General features: G+C 36.5%; 3 protein-coding genes and 1 pseudogene across 6 annotated transcripts; 1 reads left to right on the forward strand and 3 right to left on the reverse strand.

Moving 5' to 3' along the window:
• Nucleotides 1-420: 420 nt before the first annotated feature.
• SAG18 (senescence associated gene 18) lies at nt 421-3,444 on the reverse strand. The gene is made up of 7 exons (XM_007042173.3): nt 3,190-3,444; nt 2,816-2,915; nt 2,593-2,713; nt 2,312-2,433; nt 1,799-1,920; nt 1,539-1,698; nt 421-719 (listed from the first exon to the last, which is right to left on the reverse strand). The coding sequence occupies exons 1-7, from the start codon at nt 3,314-3,316 to the stop codon at nt 605-607; spliced, it is 867 nt and encodes a 288-aa protein (XP_007042235.1). The 5' UTR covers nt 3,317-3,444; the 3' UTR covers nt 421-604.
• Nucleotides 3,445-4,137: 693 nt separating this feature from the next.
• LOC18607808 (Translation initiation factor 2, small GTP-binding protein) lies at nt 4,138-9,572 on the reverse strand. The gene is made up of 8 exons (XM_007042175.3): nt 9,292-9,572; nt 8,980-9,024; nt 8,368-8,500; nt 7,908-7,977; nt 7,180-7,519; nt 5,659-6,696; nt 5,174-5,323; nt 4,138-4,988 (listed from the first exon to the last, which is right to left on the reverse strand). Exons 2-8 carry the CDS (start codon nt 9,004-9,006, stop codon nt 4,554-4,556), a joined length of 2,193 nt encoding a protein of 730 aa, XP_007042237.1. The 5' UTR covers nt 9,007-9,024; nt 9,292-9,572; the 3' UTR covers nt 4,138-4,553.
• Nucleotides 9,573-11,360: 1,788 nt separating this feature from the next.
• Nucleotides 11,361-12,394, forward strand: LOC148763946 (serine/threonine-protein kinase ZRK1-like; annotated as a pseudogene).
• Nucleotides 12,395-13,527: 1,133 nt separating this feature from the next.
• Nucleotides 13,528-17,051, reverse strand: LOC18607810 (basic helix-loop-helix (bHLH) DNA-binding superfamily protein). 4 transcript variants are annotated; one of them, XM_088803270.1, is made up of 4 exons: nt 15,316-15,535; nt 14,719-15,160; nt 14,233-14,577; nt 13,528-14,088 (listed from the first exon to the last, which is right to left on the reverse strand). In XM_088803270.1, the coding sequence occupies exons 1-4, from the start codon at nt 15,381-15,383 to the stop codon at nt 14,014-14,016; spliced, it is 930 nt and encodes a 309-aa protein (XP_088659396.1). In that variant the 5' UTR covers nt 15,384-15,535; the 3' UTR covers nt 13,528-14,013. The 4 variants fall into 4 exon arrangements, with proteins under 4 accessions (XP_088659396.1, XP_017970625.2, XP_088659395.1 ...); XM_018115136.2 differs by having other exon boundaries at nt 15,273-15,401; XM_088803269.1 differs by having other exon boundaries at nt 13,528-14,084; nt 14,719-17,051.
• Between the last annotated feature and the right edge of the window lie 32 nt (nt 17,052-17,083).

The raw sequence follows: 17,083 nt of genomic DNA on the forward strand, positions 1-17,083 counted from the left end.
AGCGCGCTATCACAACAAAATTCTTAGAACCCAGATCCTAACCCAAGTCTCATCCGCCATCCCTATCTTGCTGAAGTTTGGTCTTTCAGAAATTATTTATCTCTCGAGTTTCAACATATTTAGTTCATCAGAGGCAAGCTGGTGATCTACATAGTTATGACTGAGGCATTTCATATTTGCTTATTAAAACTGTGCTCTGTACGTTTGTTAATGTCAAGTGATCAGGATCACCACCCCCTGCATTCTTTCACTGCTTGGGAAAAATGCCTCCACCGTTTGATGATCCTACTAAAACATTAAGCAAGTTGGGGAATTTTTTGGGTACATTTTATTTGTTTCTTGTAAGGAGTCTATCAAATAGAATCAAATTAAGAAGTGAGAGTCGTACAAAATGAAAGTAAAAAGAAAAGACTAAAAGTGTGAGTAAGAGCCCTTGCCCATCAGCGCATTAGAAAGAATATTTTGCTATAAAACATTTACAAACATGACAAAGTGTTCAAATTTCGAACCTATTTCTCTTTTGAACCAGTGTTCTTTAAGTGAAAGTTAGAGTGATCTGTTTGGATCGGTCTTGTTACATAAAAGTATATGCCATAAGTGCAAGTCAGTGTGATTCCTCAGCTTGAACACTGGTGTAGGTACACGTGCAACTTTCCACCTCGGAACCATTTTTCTTGAACTTTGTCCATGAAACCTTCCATGTCTTCAGTAAGCTTATCCTGCATAAGAACAACCCAGCATAAATGCATGAAAGAAAGAAACTGTGAGGGGGACTTAAATCACAGTTGGGATTATACAATGACATTAGTTCATAGCATCAATTATCAGAAGATCAATATTGGCAACAAGATAAACAAGGTACGATCTGATTGACCAGGGGAAAAGAAAGCCACCCATAGAAGCAGTACCACCAAATTAACCATAACTGTTCCCAAAACATTAAAATACAACTGCAGTTTACAACTGGCATAACCACCCTCCACTCAGTAAGTTGTCACCACCACCACAGCTGACATATTACCATTGCCTACTCCAAGAACCACTAACACCCCGAACTGTATAGCCAACAACACTTATCAGCATAAACCACAACTTATTTATCAGCATAGTTGCCTTTGCTTCTCAACTACAAGCTTTCCATCATCGATTCTCTTTGCTAATATTAAAGCTCCATTCATAACTACCATCAAAGCATTCTATGGTTACAACCCTATGCAAACGGTTAGTGGCAACTTTCAATAATTCCACATGTAAGTGCCATAGAAATTGAAAGATCCAAAGAGTAACCAGCAGGAATGAATTACTCAACCAACAATTCAGTTTTCTGACCACAAAAGAAGGCTTATTAACACAAGAAAGACTGTCGAACATCAAATGCAATGGCACACCTCTAAAATACACGTTCCTGATTTTTTAAAACAAATATGTAACATGAATTTTATATAGAGATATTTACAATAAAGACCTTTACAGTGCTGTGATTAAACAAAAAAAATCAGAAACTTTTACACCATAAGATGGCCAAACAAGAAGAATACCTCTCAGTTTCAATTGTCCTCTTGGCCAGCATAAGTGTTAAAAAGACAGGAACCATGGCAGCACACAAGTGCTTGAGGGTGTGCCCACTGACAATATGATGGGTCCATTTATATATTACTTTATCCATTGCTTCTTCTACCTTAGCTAAAAGATAGAATCCTGCCATTATAGAATTATATTATATACTCAGCGTCAGAGATGCATATGCATATGATATCTTTGTGATCTACAAGAAAGACTATGGATGAAAAGCACAAACCTGCTGCCCATAACCAAAATGTGGAATGCGTGTACATTGGGGGCAACAAAATAGCCATCAGTGGGATGGCAATGCAAGGAACAAACTGGACCAGGGCATAAGGCCGGAGGTCATCAAAAAACCTGCAGCATAAAATCTGTAGTAAGACATACCTGTTGAAAGAGCCAGCAGAAAGAATAACACTTTAAATCTTATACATCCCAGGTGGAATGGATCAGTAGACACAAAGACCATCACTATGAAAATTCAATATTATTGATTCCAACCCACCCAGTCATCACCCCCAAGATTTAACACCCCCTAACCTCCATAAAACCTAATCAACACAAAGAATGAAAACCAAAAAACTCTCAATTTCAGATTGCAAGCCAAATCATTTCACTAGTCTAAGGCAAGGAGTACATCAAAAAATGGAGAGTCAGGTCCTTAACTCATAAAATCAATTTCCACAGTGAAGACTTATAAGAAATGAACTGACATAATAGAAAAGGGGCAATGAAGCAGTGTGCTTACCTCCAGTACATGATACTGATTACGCCTGCCAGCAGCAGTGGTATGATGGAAACTGTTCCCTTCTGCTCATCAATTCTTTCAATAATAAATATTGCTATGATTGAAGTGAACGCAATAGTCATCTATACACGCCACAAAAACTGAATTTGTTAAAACAAATTACCAGCAATTTAAAAAAAAAAAAAAAACAAATGCACCCGAGCATTTGGGTCATTGATTGGAGCATGATCTCCTGCTGTTTGAACCCCCCTTCCCCCAAGTCCAAAATAAAAAAAACTGACCGGCAATCTATCCCACACAAGTCGAGCATCATTTGGCTGGAGATGATAGTACGAGGAACCAACTCCAACAGCAGCCACACCAATGAAAAAACAAGTCCAACCCCATAGTTCACCTTGCAAACTTTGTTCCAGATGTGAAACTTAATTAGCAACTCATAGAAAGCAGAACCTCTTCAGCTTCAAGACAATTATAATTTGATATAGCTACAAGATCCCAACTTACCATAACTTGAAATAATTCTTATAATAACAAAGTACAAGACCTACGACCCCGATAACTAGGAAGGGGAAATTCGAAACCACATTTAACGTATTGGGTATACCTGAAAAAGCAACAATAACAAGCACCCATCAGGGTAGAAATTCCAACTATGTTAAGAGCTAAGAGGTTCAAATTATGGCTTTTAACTAATTAATCAAAAAAAAAAAGTAAATCATTTCTTGATTCCATTTCTCATTAAAGTTCGTGCTTTTTCTAATAACCCAGTTACAAAACTTGACCATAGTTCTTGAATCACCAGAATTTTAAAGAAAAAGCAAGCATCGGTAGACGATAACTAAAGTAAAGACGAATAAGGAAACAGAAGTCAAATTAACCGAAAAATTCGCGTTGATCGGCGAAATCGTGGTACTCTTGAGATTGAGGGATGGCGGGCGTGACGATCATCAAAACTACGAAGGAGAGAATCGCAACTCCCCATGCGTAAACGGTGCGTCTTCTCATCTCTCTTCTGTCACCGACGGAGCCGATAGAGTAAAGACGAAGGGAGAGATTTAATTTGAACCTTGTACTATGGTTACGGCTCCGTTTGTTTGCTGGCGAAAATATATACCCTTTGGAATAACGTGGAACGGAAATTTTGTTTTTGTTTCGTTTAGCATAATAAGATAAGGAAAGTGTGTCGGCTTATTTTCTTATAGCGGTAGCGGTGTTCGTGTCTTATTGGATAATAAAATTCTGGAAGAGAAAAGGTTTTGTGAAGTAATTCGTATTCCATTTGACATACAAGTAAGGAATAGTCACAATCTTTTGCCCTCCTTAAATTCACTTCCTAAAATTCCCTATGCATGCATGCTTTGGCATCTTATCTTAGCCTCACGTTACATGTCAAAAAAGTTCTTGCTTAAGTTCTTTTGCCTATTTTAATGAAATGCATCTAATATAAACTCGCATGCTAATATTATTAATTTAATAAACTTAAATGTAATTTGCTAAATATTATTTTAAAATTTCTGTGTGGATAACATGTGAGATCTCTCTATTAAGTCATCTAAAAATTATCCCACTTGAAATAAAAAAAAAAATTAATATTTTAGAAACAAAAAAAAAATCTCATAATAAAAATACTGTAAAACACCTTAGCTTCTAAAACACAGAAACCCCCCCCCCCCCCCCCCCCCCAAAATTTTCCCTTTTATTTTCCTAGCATCCAAACAGTAAACCAAGCCAAAATTTCCACCGTGCATTATGCATCAGATGTAAAACTTTGAGCCAATGATCTAAGAAAATGGTGTTTAGGCTTCAATGGGCCCTACATCAACACGAATGTCGAAAGTGTGATGAATGATATTATTTAAAGGAAGGGAATACACCATATACATAATTTAATCCCATCCCCTAACAAAATTTGAAGAGCAGCTATGAGGTGAATGGCATGCTGTTTACCTTATGGTTATCAATAAGTTAATCATGTATACAAATTTTGGATAAATAATCACGGCCTCCCAAAATTGACAAATTCATGATTACATTTCAACTGCTATTACGCAGACATATCCCTAAATCGGCAGGATTTGATCCTTAAGTTGCTTAATCTCTAAACACATCGCATAGGTACCTTGCGGTATGGCCAGGCGTAGCATGATTTTCCATGTAGAATTGCAGGGGCAAACAAATCAAGTCAATAATGGTGGAGTATTTGTATCCAATGTCACAGAAAATTTCACTAGCAAAAGCAGGTTCAGCACTCAATTCGAACAACCCCACTCTCTGATGAAATGAACTTGGGTTTCCTAACCACTTGCTCCAAGCATTGGATGATGTCTCCGACACGGAAATTATCACAGTTACACAGCACGAGTCCACACTCATTTCCTTTTCCCACTTTCTCTACATCGTGCTGCTCCTGCTTCAATGATGTGCAAGATCCTTCAAACACAACTTCCCCACTTCTCAACAGCCTCATGGTTGATGATCTGGAGACACAACCATCAATTACCCGGCAACCTGCAATCTTTACATCCCCGCCCTTTGCCTTGCTCTTTCCTTTAAGCTCAAAGATATCCAACACCTCAGCCTCCCCAGCTACCTGAGTTTCAAAAGTGCCAGGGGCCTTGTCCACTATCATATTACCAATGGCCTCCAAAAGGTGATATATAACACTGTGCATCAGAATCTGGAAGCAATACAAATCATTAAGTTCAACAAAGTTCCCATTCTGGTGCTTGCACAATACAACGACATCAATTATTTGTACACCAAAAAAATAGTAGAAAAGAATTTCTCATACTTTTACACAAGGTAAAACTTGCAAGAGAAAAAAGAACAAGAATGAGATTAAATGGAATTGGAGGTGAGTACCTTTATGCCGGCTTGAGTGGCTGCCATACTAAGAGAACTAGGCGGACTTTTAACATTGAATCCAATAATGCATGCACCACATGCCTGTGCTAGGTCCACATCAGATTGAGAAATAGGCCCCACCCCAACATGGACTACATTCACGAAAACCTGGATGTGAAATTGGAGAATGTATCAATAACAAAGCACAACAACACGAGAGAACAAAAAGGATTAGTTGCAATGGGCAATATCAATGACCAGCACCACTTCTTTTTTTATTTTCCATTTCATTTTCAAAACCAGATAAATTTTGCAGCATAGTGAGGCAAGAATCCAATGCTTTAATAATTCTGCATTCTTGTAAAAAGTGCTAATCAAAAAAGAATACTTGTACCAATTGTGAGGGATGCCCAACAAATATCAGCAACCAACACCTTGGGGTTAGAACCCCCAAAACAAGGCAAAAATAACAATCAGATAACATATTTGACTTTCACACACACCTGGGGACTATTTAAAGTTTTCAATGCATCTGTGACAGCCTGGACAGTGCCCTGTACATCTGCTTTTACAATTATTGGCATTTCAGCCCTTTGAGGCACCTCTTCTGATTGCTCCAAAGCTTCAGCTCTTCCACTGCTAATCTTCAATAGTCTGTCTTTGTCAAATTTCTTTTTCCTCCCTGCACTAAGCATCCTAGCTCGCTCCTCAGATTGCACAACGATAATATCATCACCAGCCATTGGAAGCCCCTTCAAACCCTCAATCTCAACTGGCGTTGCCGGTGTTGCCTGCTCTATTGCTTTCCCCACCATATCTCTAATAGCTCTTATTCTGCCCCACTCTAAGCCCACAACCACATATTGCCCACAAACCAAAGTCCCTGCTTTTACTATTGCAGTGGCTAATGGGCCCCGCCCTTTGTCAAGTCTGGCCTCCACGACATAAGCTTGAGCAAGTCCATCCAGGCGTGCTTTAAGATTCATCATCTCGGCCTGCAGTAGCAAAGCCTCCTCCAAGTTATCCAATCCAGTTTTCTTTATTGCTGAAACTTCAACCACCTGAATGTCTCCACCCATCTCCTCCAGCAGCAAACCCTCTGAAGCAAGCTGTATTTTTACTCTATCTGGGTTAGCAGCTGGTTTATCGCATTTATTAACCGCAACCACAATTGGTACATTAGCTGCCTTTGCATGGGCCATGGCTTCAAGAGTCTGGGGCATCACCCCATCATCGGCTGCTACAACTAACACAACTATATCTGTGACCGCTGCACCTCTTGCTCGCATTGCACTAAATGCAGCATGACCAGGGGTGTCAAGGAATGTAATTGATGCCCCTGATGGCATGCGAACAACAAAAGCACCAAGATGTTGAGTTATGCCACCAGCTTCTTTGGCTGCCACTGATGTTTGACGTAGAGCATCTAAAAGAGAAGTTTTACCATGGTCAACGTGGCCCATGACTGTCACAATAGGTGGTCGTGAGAGAATTTCTGCTCCTTCACTGGCATGTATCCTCTTGACACTGGCTCCAAGTTCCTGCAAAATCATTGAGAAGTCCTTAGATGTCCCAAAGCAGCCTTTACCATGATATATTACAATGAGCCCAAGACAACAGGTAAGGATTAGAGAGAGAAAGATTCAATAACTAAAAGCAAATACCACCACAATGTAAGATCATATGTTATTCAACATACATCTCTAATTACTAGAATTGTGGCCAGAACAATGCATAAAAGTAGAGTATATTCTGAGTCAAGAAGAGAAACCATCATCAGATTTTCTATCTAACCTAACCAATCTCCCATTCTAAGAGCTCTTCCTTGACAAAGGATAATGCTAGGAAGATGGTTTAGAACTGATAATCCACTCAACAGTCTATATGAGCACGCACACAAGTTTTAGGAAGATGGTTTCGAACTGATAATCCACTCAACAGTCTATATGAGCATGCGCACGAGTTTTGTATTTTAAATTGCAAATAAGATGCTTCTCCAATTTGTCAGCAGTTAAGAAGGTTACCATTGCAATGAGCTCCGCAATATCAATACTTAGAGGGTCAAATTCTGAATCAACACTTTCCCCAACATTTATGAGAATATCCTGAAGAGCAGCTATGCGCTCACCAGTTCGCTTTGCAAGCTCAACAATGGTCATGCCGTCAAATATCTCAACAGTTTTCTCTTGCAAGGATTTGCTAGATTTTTTCAGTTTAGAAACATATGGAGCTTCCACAGGCGGTTGGGTCTTCTTTTCCCTCTTGACAAACTTCCCTCTGGGTTTTTCTTTCTTGTGAATCTTTAAACCCAATGCCTCCTCATTTTTCTTTCTAGCCAGCAATTCTGAACTCGCATGAAAATACCTAAGCAACACCAGGGTGCCACATTTAATCCCAAAACTCAAGAATTGAAATTATACTTAAATCAGGTATTTTAAAATTTGATCAATAAAATCGGCTTAACATCAATTTCCAAATTCAAGAATAACAAATTCTTCCATGGAATGTCTTACAAGAAGATAGCAAAACGTGTTACCACATGAGATGCTCAACCTCTTTGCGAATACATTCACATCAAGTTATAGCAATAATTAAGCTACTCAAGAAACTGTTGAACAAGCTACTACAAGAAATAATATTTTAAAGAAAATCATACATTATAAGAGTAAATTCAAAGTAATGAAAGGCATTGGTCAATCTCTATCTCCAAGATTCACAAGAAATAAAATGAAAATCAAGAAAGGCAACTTACCGGATCAAAGCTTCATTTTTCAAAACTTTGCAATACCTAGATCTTGATAGAAACGAGCTGAAAGAAAAATCTGCAATAGCAAATTTTGCTGGTGAATATGATAACGTAAAATCACATTACACAGTTATTTTTTAAAATTCTATCAATGTTTTGCAAAACCCAATTAACTACAACAATGCAAACCATTTCCCATCTGTGAAAGAGTAAACGAGATAAGAAACTGCTGAGTGACTGATTCATTGCTAAAACCCATAACAAGGTGCACCTCTGCAGGTAACAGAAGCGGCTTACCTAACTCAAGTAATGCCACATAATAGAAGCCTACTAACCCACCATACATACATGCTCGTACATTCAAAGAATTAAAATAGAACCTTCTACATACGATACATATGCCATATGTTTTATATATACATATTACACAAGCTAAGGCATGCATAAATATGGCTTTTTAGCTTACCAGGTGTGCATTTGCATTTAACAGAAATAAGATTTGATTTTACTGCAAGATCAGCAGTAGATGCAGAATTTATCCTGGCTACATGTCCCAGAGGTGTTGAAGCCAGAGCTCTAATCAGACTGGCATTAATTCCCTGTAAACAATGTGTAGGAAGACATTAGGCATGATAGACAATATCGAAGGCACTTGCAAAACAACTACCAGGCTCTTTCTTTGTTGGGGACAATATACGCTACAGTCAATGCACATGTGAAGATAAAGACTAAATATTGCCAACATTCATATTGGCGATACACAACTACTGAGCTCTCTCGCCATTGGCGACAATACGTGCTACAGTATACATAAGTAAAGATAAAGACTAAAAATTGGTATATTATTATTCAGGCACTTCCTCACAAAAGGAAAGGAAATTCCTAGAGATAGCAAAAAGGAACTTATAATGAGACCTTGATGAATCATTTGTTAGCAACATGCTATTAAATTCTTATCCAACGAAAAATTTTCAGCCATACCCAATTTATTAGTTAGCAACAGAAATTTCACATGTTCAAAGTCTCCAATTTCATGCTAATACGATTCAAAGAAGAAAAAAAGAGAAAGAAAACTCACTTTCTTCCCAACCCCTCGCCAAGCCATTCATACAGAGGACAAGCTCTGCAATTTTAAAAAAAATAATACGAAAATTAGAAATAATAGTAAAAGAATCTAGAATGCAATGCCAAACCCAAATCCAAATCTAAAGCCGCATACCAATTCTATGGTCATTTTTTTTTCACATATAGAAAAATACCCACACGTTAAAGTGACTGAATTCATGTAAAAAAGTAACAGAAAACGTACAATACAAGCCCAATAGTTCAGAATTTTTCCTTTTGAAGTTCAATAACAAGAAAAAAAAGAAAAAAGGAACCAAAAACTCACCGGGAAGAGTATTCGTAGAATTTTTAGACAAAAATAACAAGACAGTGTGAAGATGAGATACTACTACTTTAGCAGATGTATTATAATGTTGCTGGGGTTTTCAAGATGCAAACTCGTCCGAGTTACAACTCTTCTCGACAGAGCTTTGCTCGGTTAAGCTTTGCCCCCGACATCATGAGACCGGAGATTTAGTGAGGGCTTTACATTAACCGTGATACATCGTAATTACGTTTTTGCCCCTTGTGAGTCCTGAATGACCAAGTTGCGTTATTTTGATCTTGGTTTGTTTGTTTAGCTGGTCATGAGGTGGGCCGGTAATTCCTGCTCAAGGGTGCGAGTCGTATAACTGTAAGAATATAACACTTAAATAAGTGACGAAATTAATTCGTAGTGTCAAAAATACGAATACAATACATTTATTATATAAATTATATAACATAAAACAATTATATATACGATTTACAAAATGAGAAAATTCATTATTTAGTAAAAAAATTTTATCTGTTAATCAAGTGATGAAATTATTGATAAAAATTAAGTTTATCATCTGGTTGAGGTTTGAATTAAAGAAAGTAAGGGTCTAGGATTTATCGATTATTTGTTTTTCCACAATATCAAAAGGTGGATCTACATTAGAACAAGTAATGTCGCATGAGATCATTTATTCACTGAAATATTAAAACTTTTTACTTGATATATTACTTATGTTAAAGTTTTAAGTAATTAATGATATTATTGAACTCACTAATTATTTTTATAATTTTATAAGAAATGGGGTCAGAGATCTCAAATAAAGTAAATCTATTGAAAAGTAATTTATATACTAATATTTAACTTAGAGACTTACTTCCAACCATTTTTTATTAAAGTCTTTATAAAATTTAAATTTATTTAATTTTGTATTTTAAGATTATGCTAAATCTAAATCCACTTGACTCAATATTGTATATTTAAAATTTGTCAAGTCTACTTATGAGTTACACAAATCTTTTTTTATTTACGATTTAAGTCATTACAACTGAACTAAATTGAGTTATGATTATTACATATTTATATAGGGTAATCTAAATATAATTAATTATTTGTGTTATACTTGATAAGGAAAATAATTTTGGATGGGGGGTTTGAAGTTTTATTATAAACACTAATAAAATCATCAGTTAAATGAGTTATCACACAAGCATTGGATTTTAACTTTTTTTTTGTCATAATTGAATTAAGCGAGGGGATTATCATTGTTTTGAATTGAAAGAAATGCTCTGGATTGAAATATAATAATAATAATAATGATAAGTATAAATAAACCACTTGGATTGGGCCTTCATGTTTCTTTTGAGGTTTATGACTCTCGTTTCTTTGCTAACTAGCACGTCCCTTGGGCCTCTCTCTCCTATTTTTGGGTCGATATAAGCTAACTTCATTCTAGTATTTCTTTACCGGCATGAGGCCGGGGATGGCCCCTTGGCTTCTCCAAAATTATGTTTTTGCCCATGGAGTTTTCTTTATTCTGCTATTCCACTTCTACATAATTAACCCACACCACCCCGTAATTTTATCAAATTATTTGTGTAGCATTCAACTTTTTTAAATTGGTCACTCCAAACTTGAGTACTTGTCATACTTTATTCAGCAATTGATTTGTTTTTTGGTTGGTAATATAAAGCATGAGATTTATCACTCTTACGTATATATAAATGTAAACCGTAGTTGTTATCTAATTCTACGAATCTGTATAACTGAAACAAGACAGAAAGGCTTATTGGAGAGAACATCCAGAGGTAGTTTCCTTCCTTGCTAGTTGGTACTACTTAATCTGTTTTCCTCTTTTGTTTCGGTTATGCAGTTGGCAAAGTTTCTCTTCTTTTTCTTTTGATAGCCTGCTTTCAACCCCAATTTGGTTTATTGGTTTGACCTGTATGTGGTTTTTGGAGCCTGTCGCATTATATATTTTGCATGTTAATTTATCTGAACTATTTTGAATCACGGGACTTTGATAAACAGGCGACAACGTTTGAGAACTAAGAAGGGTAGGGAAGCAGAGGATGAACCCACACTAACATTTATGAGAAATGGAAAAAGTTTACTAGAGAAACTGATTGCCACCTGCAATGGGAAATGTAATACTTCCAATCTGAAACTTTTCTGAAAAAGAGCCAGTTCCGCAAACCGATGGATACTCTGAGTTGTACCAGGGTTTTCTGCGAGACCGTCAACTAGTATTGGTTAAGAAGTGTAGAAACCATGACTTGAAAAATTACCAACGAGCAATCAATGAAATTGTCTTTGCATCAATTATGAGTGGTCATAAAAATGTTTTGAAGTTGTTAGGATGCTGCCTAGAGACTCGAGTTCCTACCCCCATTTTCGAATTTGGAAAGAATGGGACTCTCTGCGTGATCATCTTTTGAGTCTTGATGATTCCCATTCACTGGCATGGACATCAAGGTTAAAGATTGCAGCTGATATAGCTAATGCAGTTGCTTATCTCCACTTTGCATTCCCTCGGCCAATTATTCATAGAGATATAAGTCCTTAGACTATTTATCTGGATGAAAATTGCGTTGCTAAGTTGTCTGATTTCTCACTCTCCTTTCCTATCCCTGAAGGTAAGTCCCATGTACAGGATCAAGTGGTAGATACAATGGGATGCGTTGCTCCTGAATATTGCAAGGTTACAGGATGCTTCAATGAGAAGAATGATGTTTTCAGTTTTGGTGTACTTTTACTCGTGCTTTTGACCGGAACTATGAGATTTTATGGCTTTTACCGCTGTGAGTTTCATGCTAGGAGCAGCCCTATATATGATAGACGTTTTTATTCTTTTTCAAAACTAACCCTATCATAGATGATGTGAAGCAAGAAATAGAAGATGATAGGATTACTGACATTGCTGATTCTAGAATTTTAGATGAGGGGACCTGGACTGGGGAAGAGGAGGGATTTCAAGCTTTTGCAGTGCTTGCCCATAGATGCATCCGCAACTCAAAAAGAAGATAGACCAACGATGATTGATGTGGCAAAGAAACTCAGGCAGATTGATCAGGCTGCAACTTCTCTTGGTAGTGACTTTCAGCTTCAATCTCAATCAAATCTGCTGGTGTAAAATCTGCTAGGCTGTTCGTAGGGTTTTTTCTTTCTTAATGAAAAAGGAGACGTATTAATTAGTGTTTGAGTTTTCTAAGATGAAAAATCACATAGACATTGATAGATCTTTTATCTCTGGCTACATATATGCTTTTGTTACTTTTTTTAGCTTCATAACGGTTCAATATATAAACTTGAATCAATAATATATATCTGTCCATCTCCAATGTGTATATAAAATCCAAAGTAAGACTTCCTCTTTTTTCAATGCACTTCAAAATAATAATAAAAGCTTCCAAGTTTTCTTAGATAGCTGAGGGGATATCTCTTAATGTAATTGAAATTGACGTCTAAATCTAATTAAGATGGAACAAGAGAGATCCTATGTGCTACATGGATATAATTCGAGAAGAAATTTAAGCAGATTGATGGCTTTCAATGGACTCCTCATGGTGTTGATGTGTGTTTATCTCTATTATGTGGATATATAGGTATTGTTAAGGTGTATGTAAGACTTAAATTAATGGGTATAATATAATGCCTACGATATGGACATATTTGGGCTAGCTGTATATGTATCAGTGTTTTGTATGTAGGTGTTATAGGGAATCCGGTAATCAAGTATAAGGGCAATGAGTGATTTTTGAGGGACTGGCAGTGCGGAATATGGTTTCTAACATGAGTAGTAATGAACATGGTGAAGGCAATAAAGAGATGAGAAACTCTCCTCATTTAGAGAGGAGAAAATTTTCTCATCTTATTTGCTAATATCAATAAAATCTATTCACTTATAAAAATAACAAGAAAATATTAGAGATATTAGCGAGTATCATCCAGATATAAACAAATTTCTTTTTTTTTTTTGAAAAGCTACACCTCTTTAAGGCAAAAAAAAAAAAAAAAAGAGAAAAGGAAAGAACACATTACCTAACCTAACCAAGGTTGATCTTAAACATTATGAAATCAGCTAACCCACCTTTTCTTTTTGGTAATATGACAAGTATAATTAACCTTGGGGGATATATGGGAAAGTAGGCACTTAATTAGTATCAATTATTTGGAGAGGTCAATTCACAACAGTTGGAAGTTGGAATAAATAAACTAATTGAATTTTTATAATCAACATGCAAAAGTTGCGCCATTTTTACTAAATTTAACAAAAAAAAAGACTTAATATCACTTTGCATTTATTCATTCTACAAAAATGTCACTGGAATATTCTGCAGCCAGATCTCATATTGGAAAACAATTTAGAAGGCTTGACTACAAACAATTAATTCTCCTTCCATCCATGATCCAGCTATGAATCTAGGAACATATAATTAACAATATGAAACTTAGAAGCTCTAGAAGCTAATCATAAACCACAAAACTATCATAAAGATCATACATATATGAATATGATAAAACAAAGTTTATTGGGAATATTTTCCATTTCTATGCATTAATTAAGCTAAAATGGTGCTTGAGCATTGACACCAACGCTTGTTAATCAATTATTGGGAGGCACTAACTAGATATATAGCATTGTTATCACAAAAAAAGTACATTATATTTTTAACCTTCTATCTATTAGTGGAAAAAAGATGTTAAGGACAGCCCTTGTGAAGGTTTTCTTCATGATGGAAACTTAAGGAATTAGCGCAACCATGAAATTACCTTTTCTCTTAAACTTGCAAGATGGTTTGCTCCACCTGAACTCGCCCCCCCTTGCTTCATTTCAAAATAGATAAGCTACTTAGAGGGGAAGAACAAAGAGAGAATATACTTTAACTAGCTAGTATATATAATAAATGAATTAATTAACTTGTAATCAGTATTTGTTCTACGGTTTTAATGGCAAGCAAGAAAGCAGACCTGTATATGTAAATGGTAGCAAACTCCATCATCAGAGACTTGGAGCGTTGAGGCACTCATAATGCACATGCCTTCTTCTTCTACCTTCTGTAGTAGGTTTGAGAAAGCATCATCTGGATGTATCTGAGAGTATATTTGTGTGATAACTTCACCTTGTCTGATTTCATGCACTGAAACTGACGGATCTTGATCAGGTTTTAAGTGTGGGTTTTGGTTGAGAGGTTGCTTATGTTTAATTGTTGATAACATATCATTCTTCCTGAGAGTTAGCTTCTCTATTTCTTCCTCGAGCTCTGGAATGTATTCAACAGATCTGTCAATTATAAGCGGCGCACTCTTCCTTTTCTGCAAGATAGGAATTACCATGAGAAAAAGGACAGACAGACATAAAATAATGGCTTCAACTGATTGCTTTTACTTATTTAGTCCAGATTATTTCCTCAATGAAAAGTGAATCTATTGTGAATGATGGAATGGCGTATCAACCTTTGATCTACTAGAATCAGGAATCAATGCTCCGAGTGCCAAGTAGGACGCATGCAGCTTCATCCTCCGTATCCTCTCCTTCGCGTTATGTTCTTGTTTCTTCACAGTTGATCCTTCTCCTTCATCAGCTTGAACCTCCTTGTTGCCAGTTTGCAAGACCTTGAGCCTATAATTGTTTCTCCTTGTATTCTTGGCGCTGAATCGTTTGGCCACCAATACTTCGCCACTTCTAGGTTCAGCTACTGCTGAACATTCCTTTTCCGGGACCAAGCTTAAATCTGTCTTATCATCCCTTGTTTTTTCGTCCATACTAGGAAGTGGAGTGCTGCATTTTTGTAGAAGCAGATCTAGTTCATTTGAATCCTCAAGTGGTGCAGACAAGCTATTATCAATGGGATTATATCCCTCCTCCATATTTGGCTCCAATGGTTCTAAAACAAACCTGCTTGAATCAAGCTCATCGGTTCTTACATTATCTTCAATAGATAGTGATGTGCTGTTAAAAGGTAGAAGTGAACAGGCATAATCTGAAGCATAGACAGGAGATAACAAACCATTTTCACTGCTGGGACCATCCTGTAATTCCTTTTGTAATACCTTATCAATGTTATGGTCGGGTAGTGCAGAATTTTCTTGCTGAACAACCAATAACGAATCCAACTCATCGCCAGCCATGATAGGTAGTGATGAGCTGCTGCTTACTCGGGGAAACGACCATTGATCGAGTACGACTTGAATAGAAGTTGATAAATTATAATCTTGGTCATCTTTCTGATGAACATTTTCGTTTTCCAGCAATTCTTTTTCAATATTTCTGCCCTCTTGGCAGTGAAACATGCTTGGTTCCAGCACCAGGCTGCTGTTATTTTCTTGTACAAGTGGCCATAAATCATCTGCGGCTTTAGGAATCGTAGAGACATTGTCAACATGTGGAGCTGACATGTTGAGTTATAAGCTTTGCGCCCGAATAAATCAAAGAGAGGGTCGGTTAAATTCCTAGTTCATTTCACAAAAAGGGCAAAACTAAAAGGTTAAACTGAAAGTCTCTTCAATCTGTAAACAAACAGATTTCAGGATTAAAAGCACAGGCATGGGTATATATGACTGAACCCTAAACAGAACATTGCAGTGAAGATGAAGAAATAGCGCATAAATGACAAATTAATGCATATCCATTCAAGTAAATATTGTACTATCCAACGTTGAAACCATGATAATGTAGTTATATGAAAACAGAAACAAAAAAAATGCAAGGTGATGAATAGATATGTTGCAAAGCCTTACAGATTATAATGGAAATTAGACCATCCAGAAAGAAAGAAGAAGAAAAGTAAAACTATACATTGCAAGAAAAGAAGGTCATAAAGGCATGACGGAGAATAAAGAAATATGAATGTTATTTACTGCTGTGAGGCTGACAATTTAATGCCATAAAAAATAATAATTAAAGAAAGGAATCATAGATATATAGTCACAAATAGGGAGAGAGAGAGAGAGTGGATAGAAAAGTCAAAATGTAACAAAATTTGATACCTCTCATTATCAATCATATATAAGGAGAATGCTACATGTCGCACTGCATAAAGTCAATTAGTACTTACTGTATTTCATAAAATTAAATTAAAGACATTAACATTTGTGAGATCTAGAGAGATAGAGAAGTGACAACCCGATCAACTCAGCATTGCAAGACCAAGAATATATAAATATTCTTATGTGATGTAGATGAACCACTCTTGTAATTCACAAAAACTAGCTTCAGAATAGATAATGTTATCTAATAAGTAGTCTTTTGTTTAAAAAAGAAAAAGAAAACAAATTATCATGATAATGGTGATGATTATCCTGATTTTTCCTAGCATAAAACAGATCATGATGATGCAAGAACTGTTAAAGTATCAGAAACTGAAAAAACAAAAAGAAAGAATGAAGTTCGTGGGTGAAACTACTGCTAATGCTGGTTTTCTACAAATGAAATATGCTCGAGTCAAAATATTTTCAGCATAACGAGGGGAGGGAAGCAGATGAAGCCAACAACATTTCGATAACAGAAAGGGGGCTTTCCCATTTCGGAGGAAACGAAAGCAATCCTTTGAGATGGATCTGTTACACTTCCCTGGTAAACATGAAACGTCAGAAGAGACATCCAAGGCGAGAACAAAGTTATAGGGCTTCATCATGTAATGAAGGACGATGAGAGAGAGAGTGGATGAAGGCAGATGCAAAGCTAGGTAGGGAAAAGAAGAGAACAATGTCACCGCAAGGTGCAAAAAGAAAGACAAAGAAAGGAGGGGAGGGTGGAAGAGAGATTGTTTTTCCAAGAGTGATGGCAACAAGGGAAAGAGGAAGAAGCTTGTACTTCATG

Source organism: Theobroma cacao, chromosome 2 (assembly GCF_053813885.1).
Source record: "Theobroma cacao isolate CCN51 chromosome 2, ASM5381388v1, whole genome shotgun sequence".
In the NCBI taxonomy this organism is placed as follows: Eukaryota; Viridiplantae; Streptophyta; class Magnoliopsida; order Malvales; family Malvaceae; genus Theobroma; species Theobroma cacao.

Coding starts and splice junctions, on each gene's coding strand:
- SAG18 (XM_007042173.3), bottom strand. CDS start 3,316: ATGAGAAGACGCACCGTTTACGCATGGGGAGTTGCGATTCTCTCCTTC. Junction 1,699..1,798: donor ATTTTGGTTATGGGCAGCAG/GTTTGTGCTTTT, acceptor CTATAATGGCAG/GATTCTATCTTTTAGCTAAG. Junction 720..1,538: donor AGGACAATTGAAACTGAGAG/GTATTCTTCTTG, acceptor GTTCTTATGCAG/GATAAGCTTACTGAAGACAT.
- LOC18607810 (XM_007042178.3), bottom strand. CDS start 15,660: ATGTCAGCTCCACATGTTGACAATGTCTCTACGATTCCTAAAGCCGCA. Junction 14,578..14,718: donor CTGATTCTAGTAGATCAAAG/GTTGATACGCCA, acceptor CCTATCTTGCAG/AAAAGGAAGAGTGCGCCGCT. Junction 14,089..14,232: donor GCTACCATTTACATATACAG/GTCTGCTTTCTT, acceptor TTTGAAATGAAG/CAAGGGGGGGCGAGTTCAGG.
- LOC18607808 (XM_007042175.3), bottom strand. CDS start 9,006: ATGGCTTGGCGAGGGGTTGGGAAGAAA. Junction 8,501..8,979: donor GGCGAGGGGTTGGGAAGAAA/GTGAGTTTTCTT, acceptor CATTGTTTACAG/GGAATTAATGCCAGTCTGAT. Junction 7,520..7,907: donor AAAAATGAAGCTTTGATCCG/GTAAGTTGCCTT, acceptor GGTGTTGCTTAG/GTATTTTCATGCGAGTTCAG.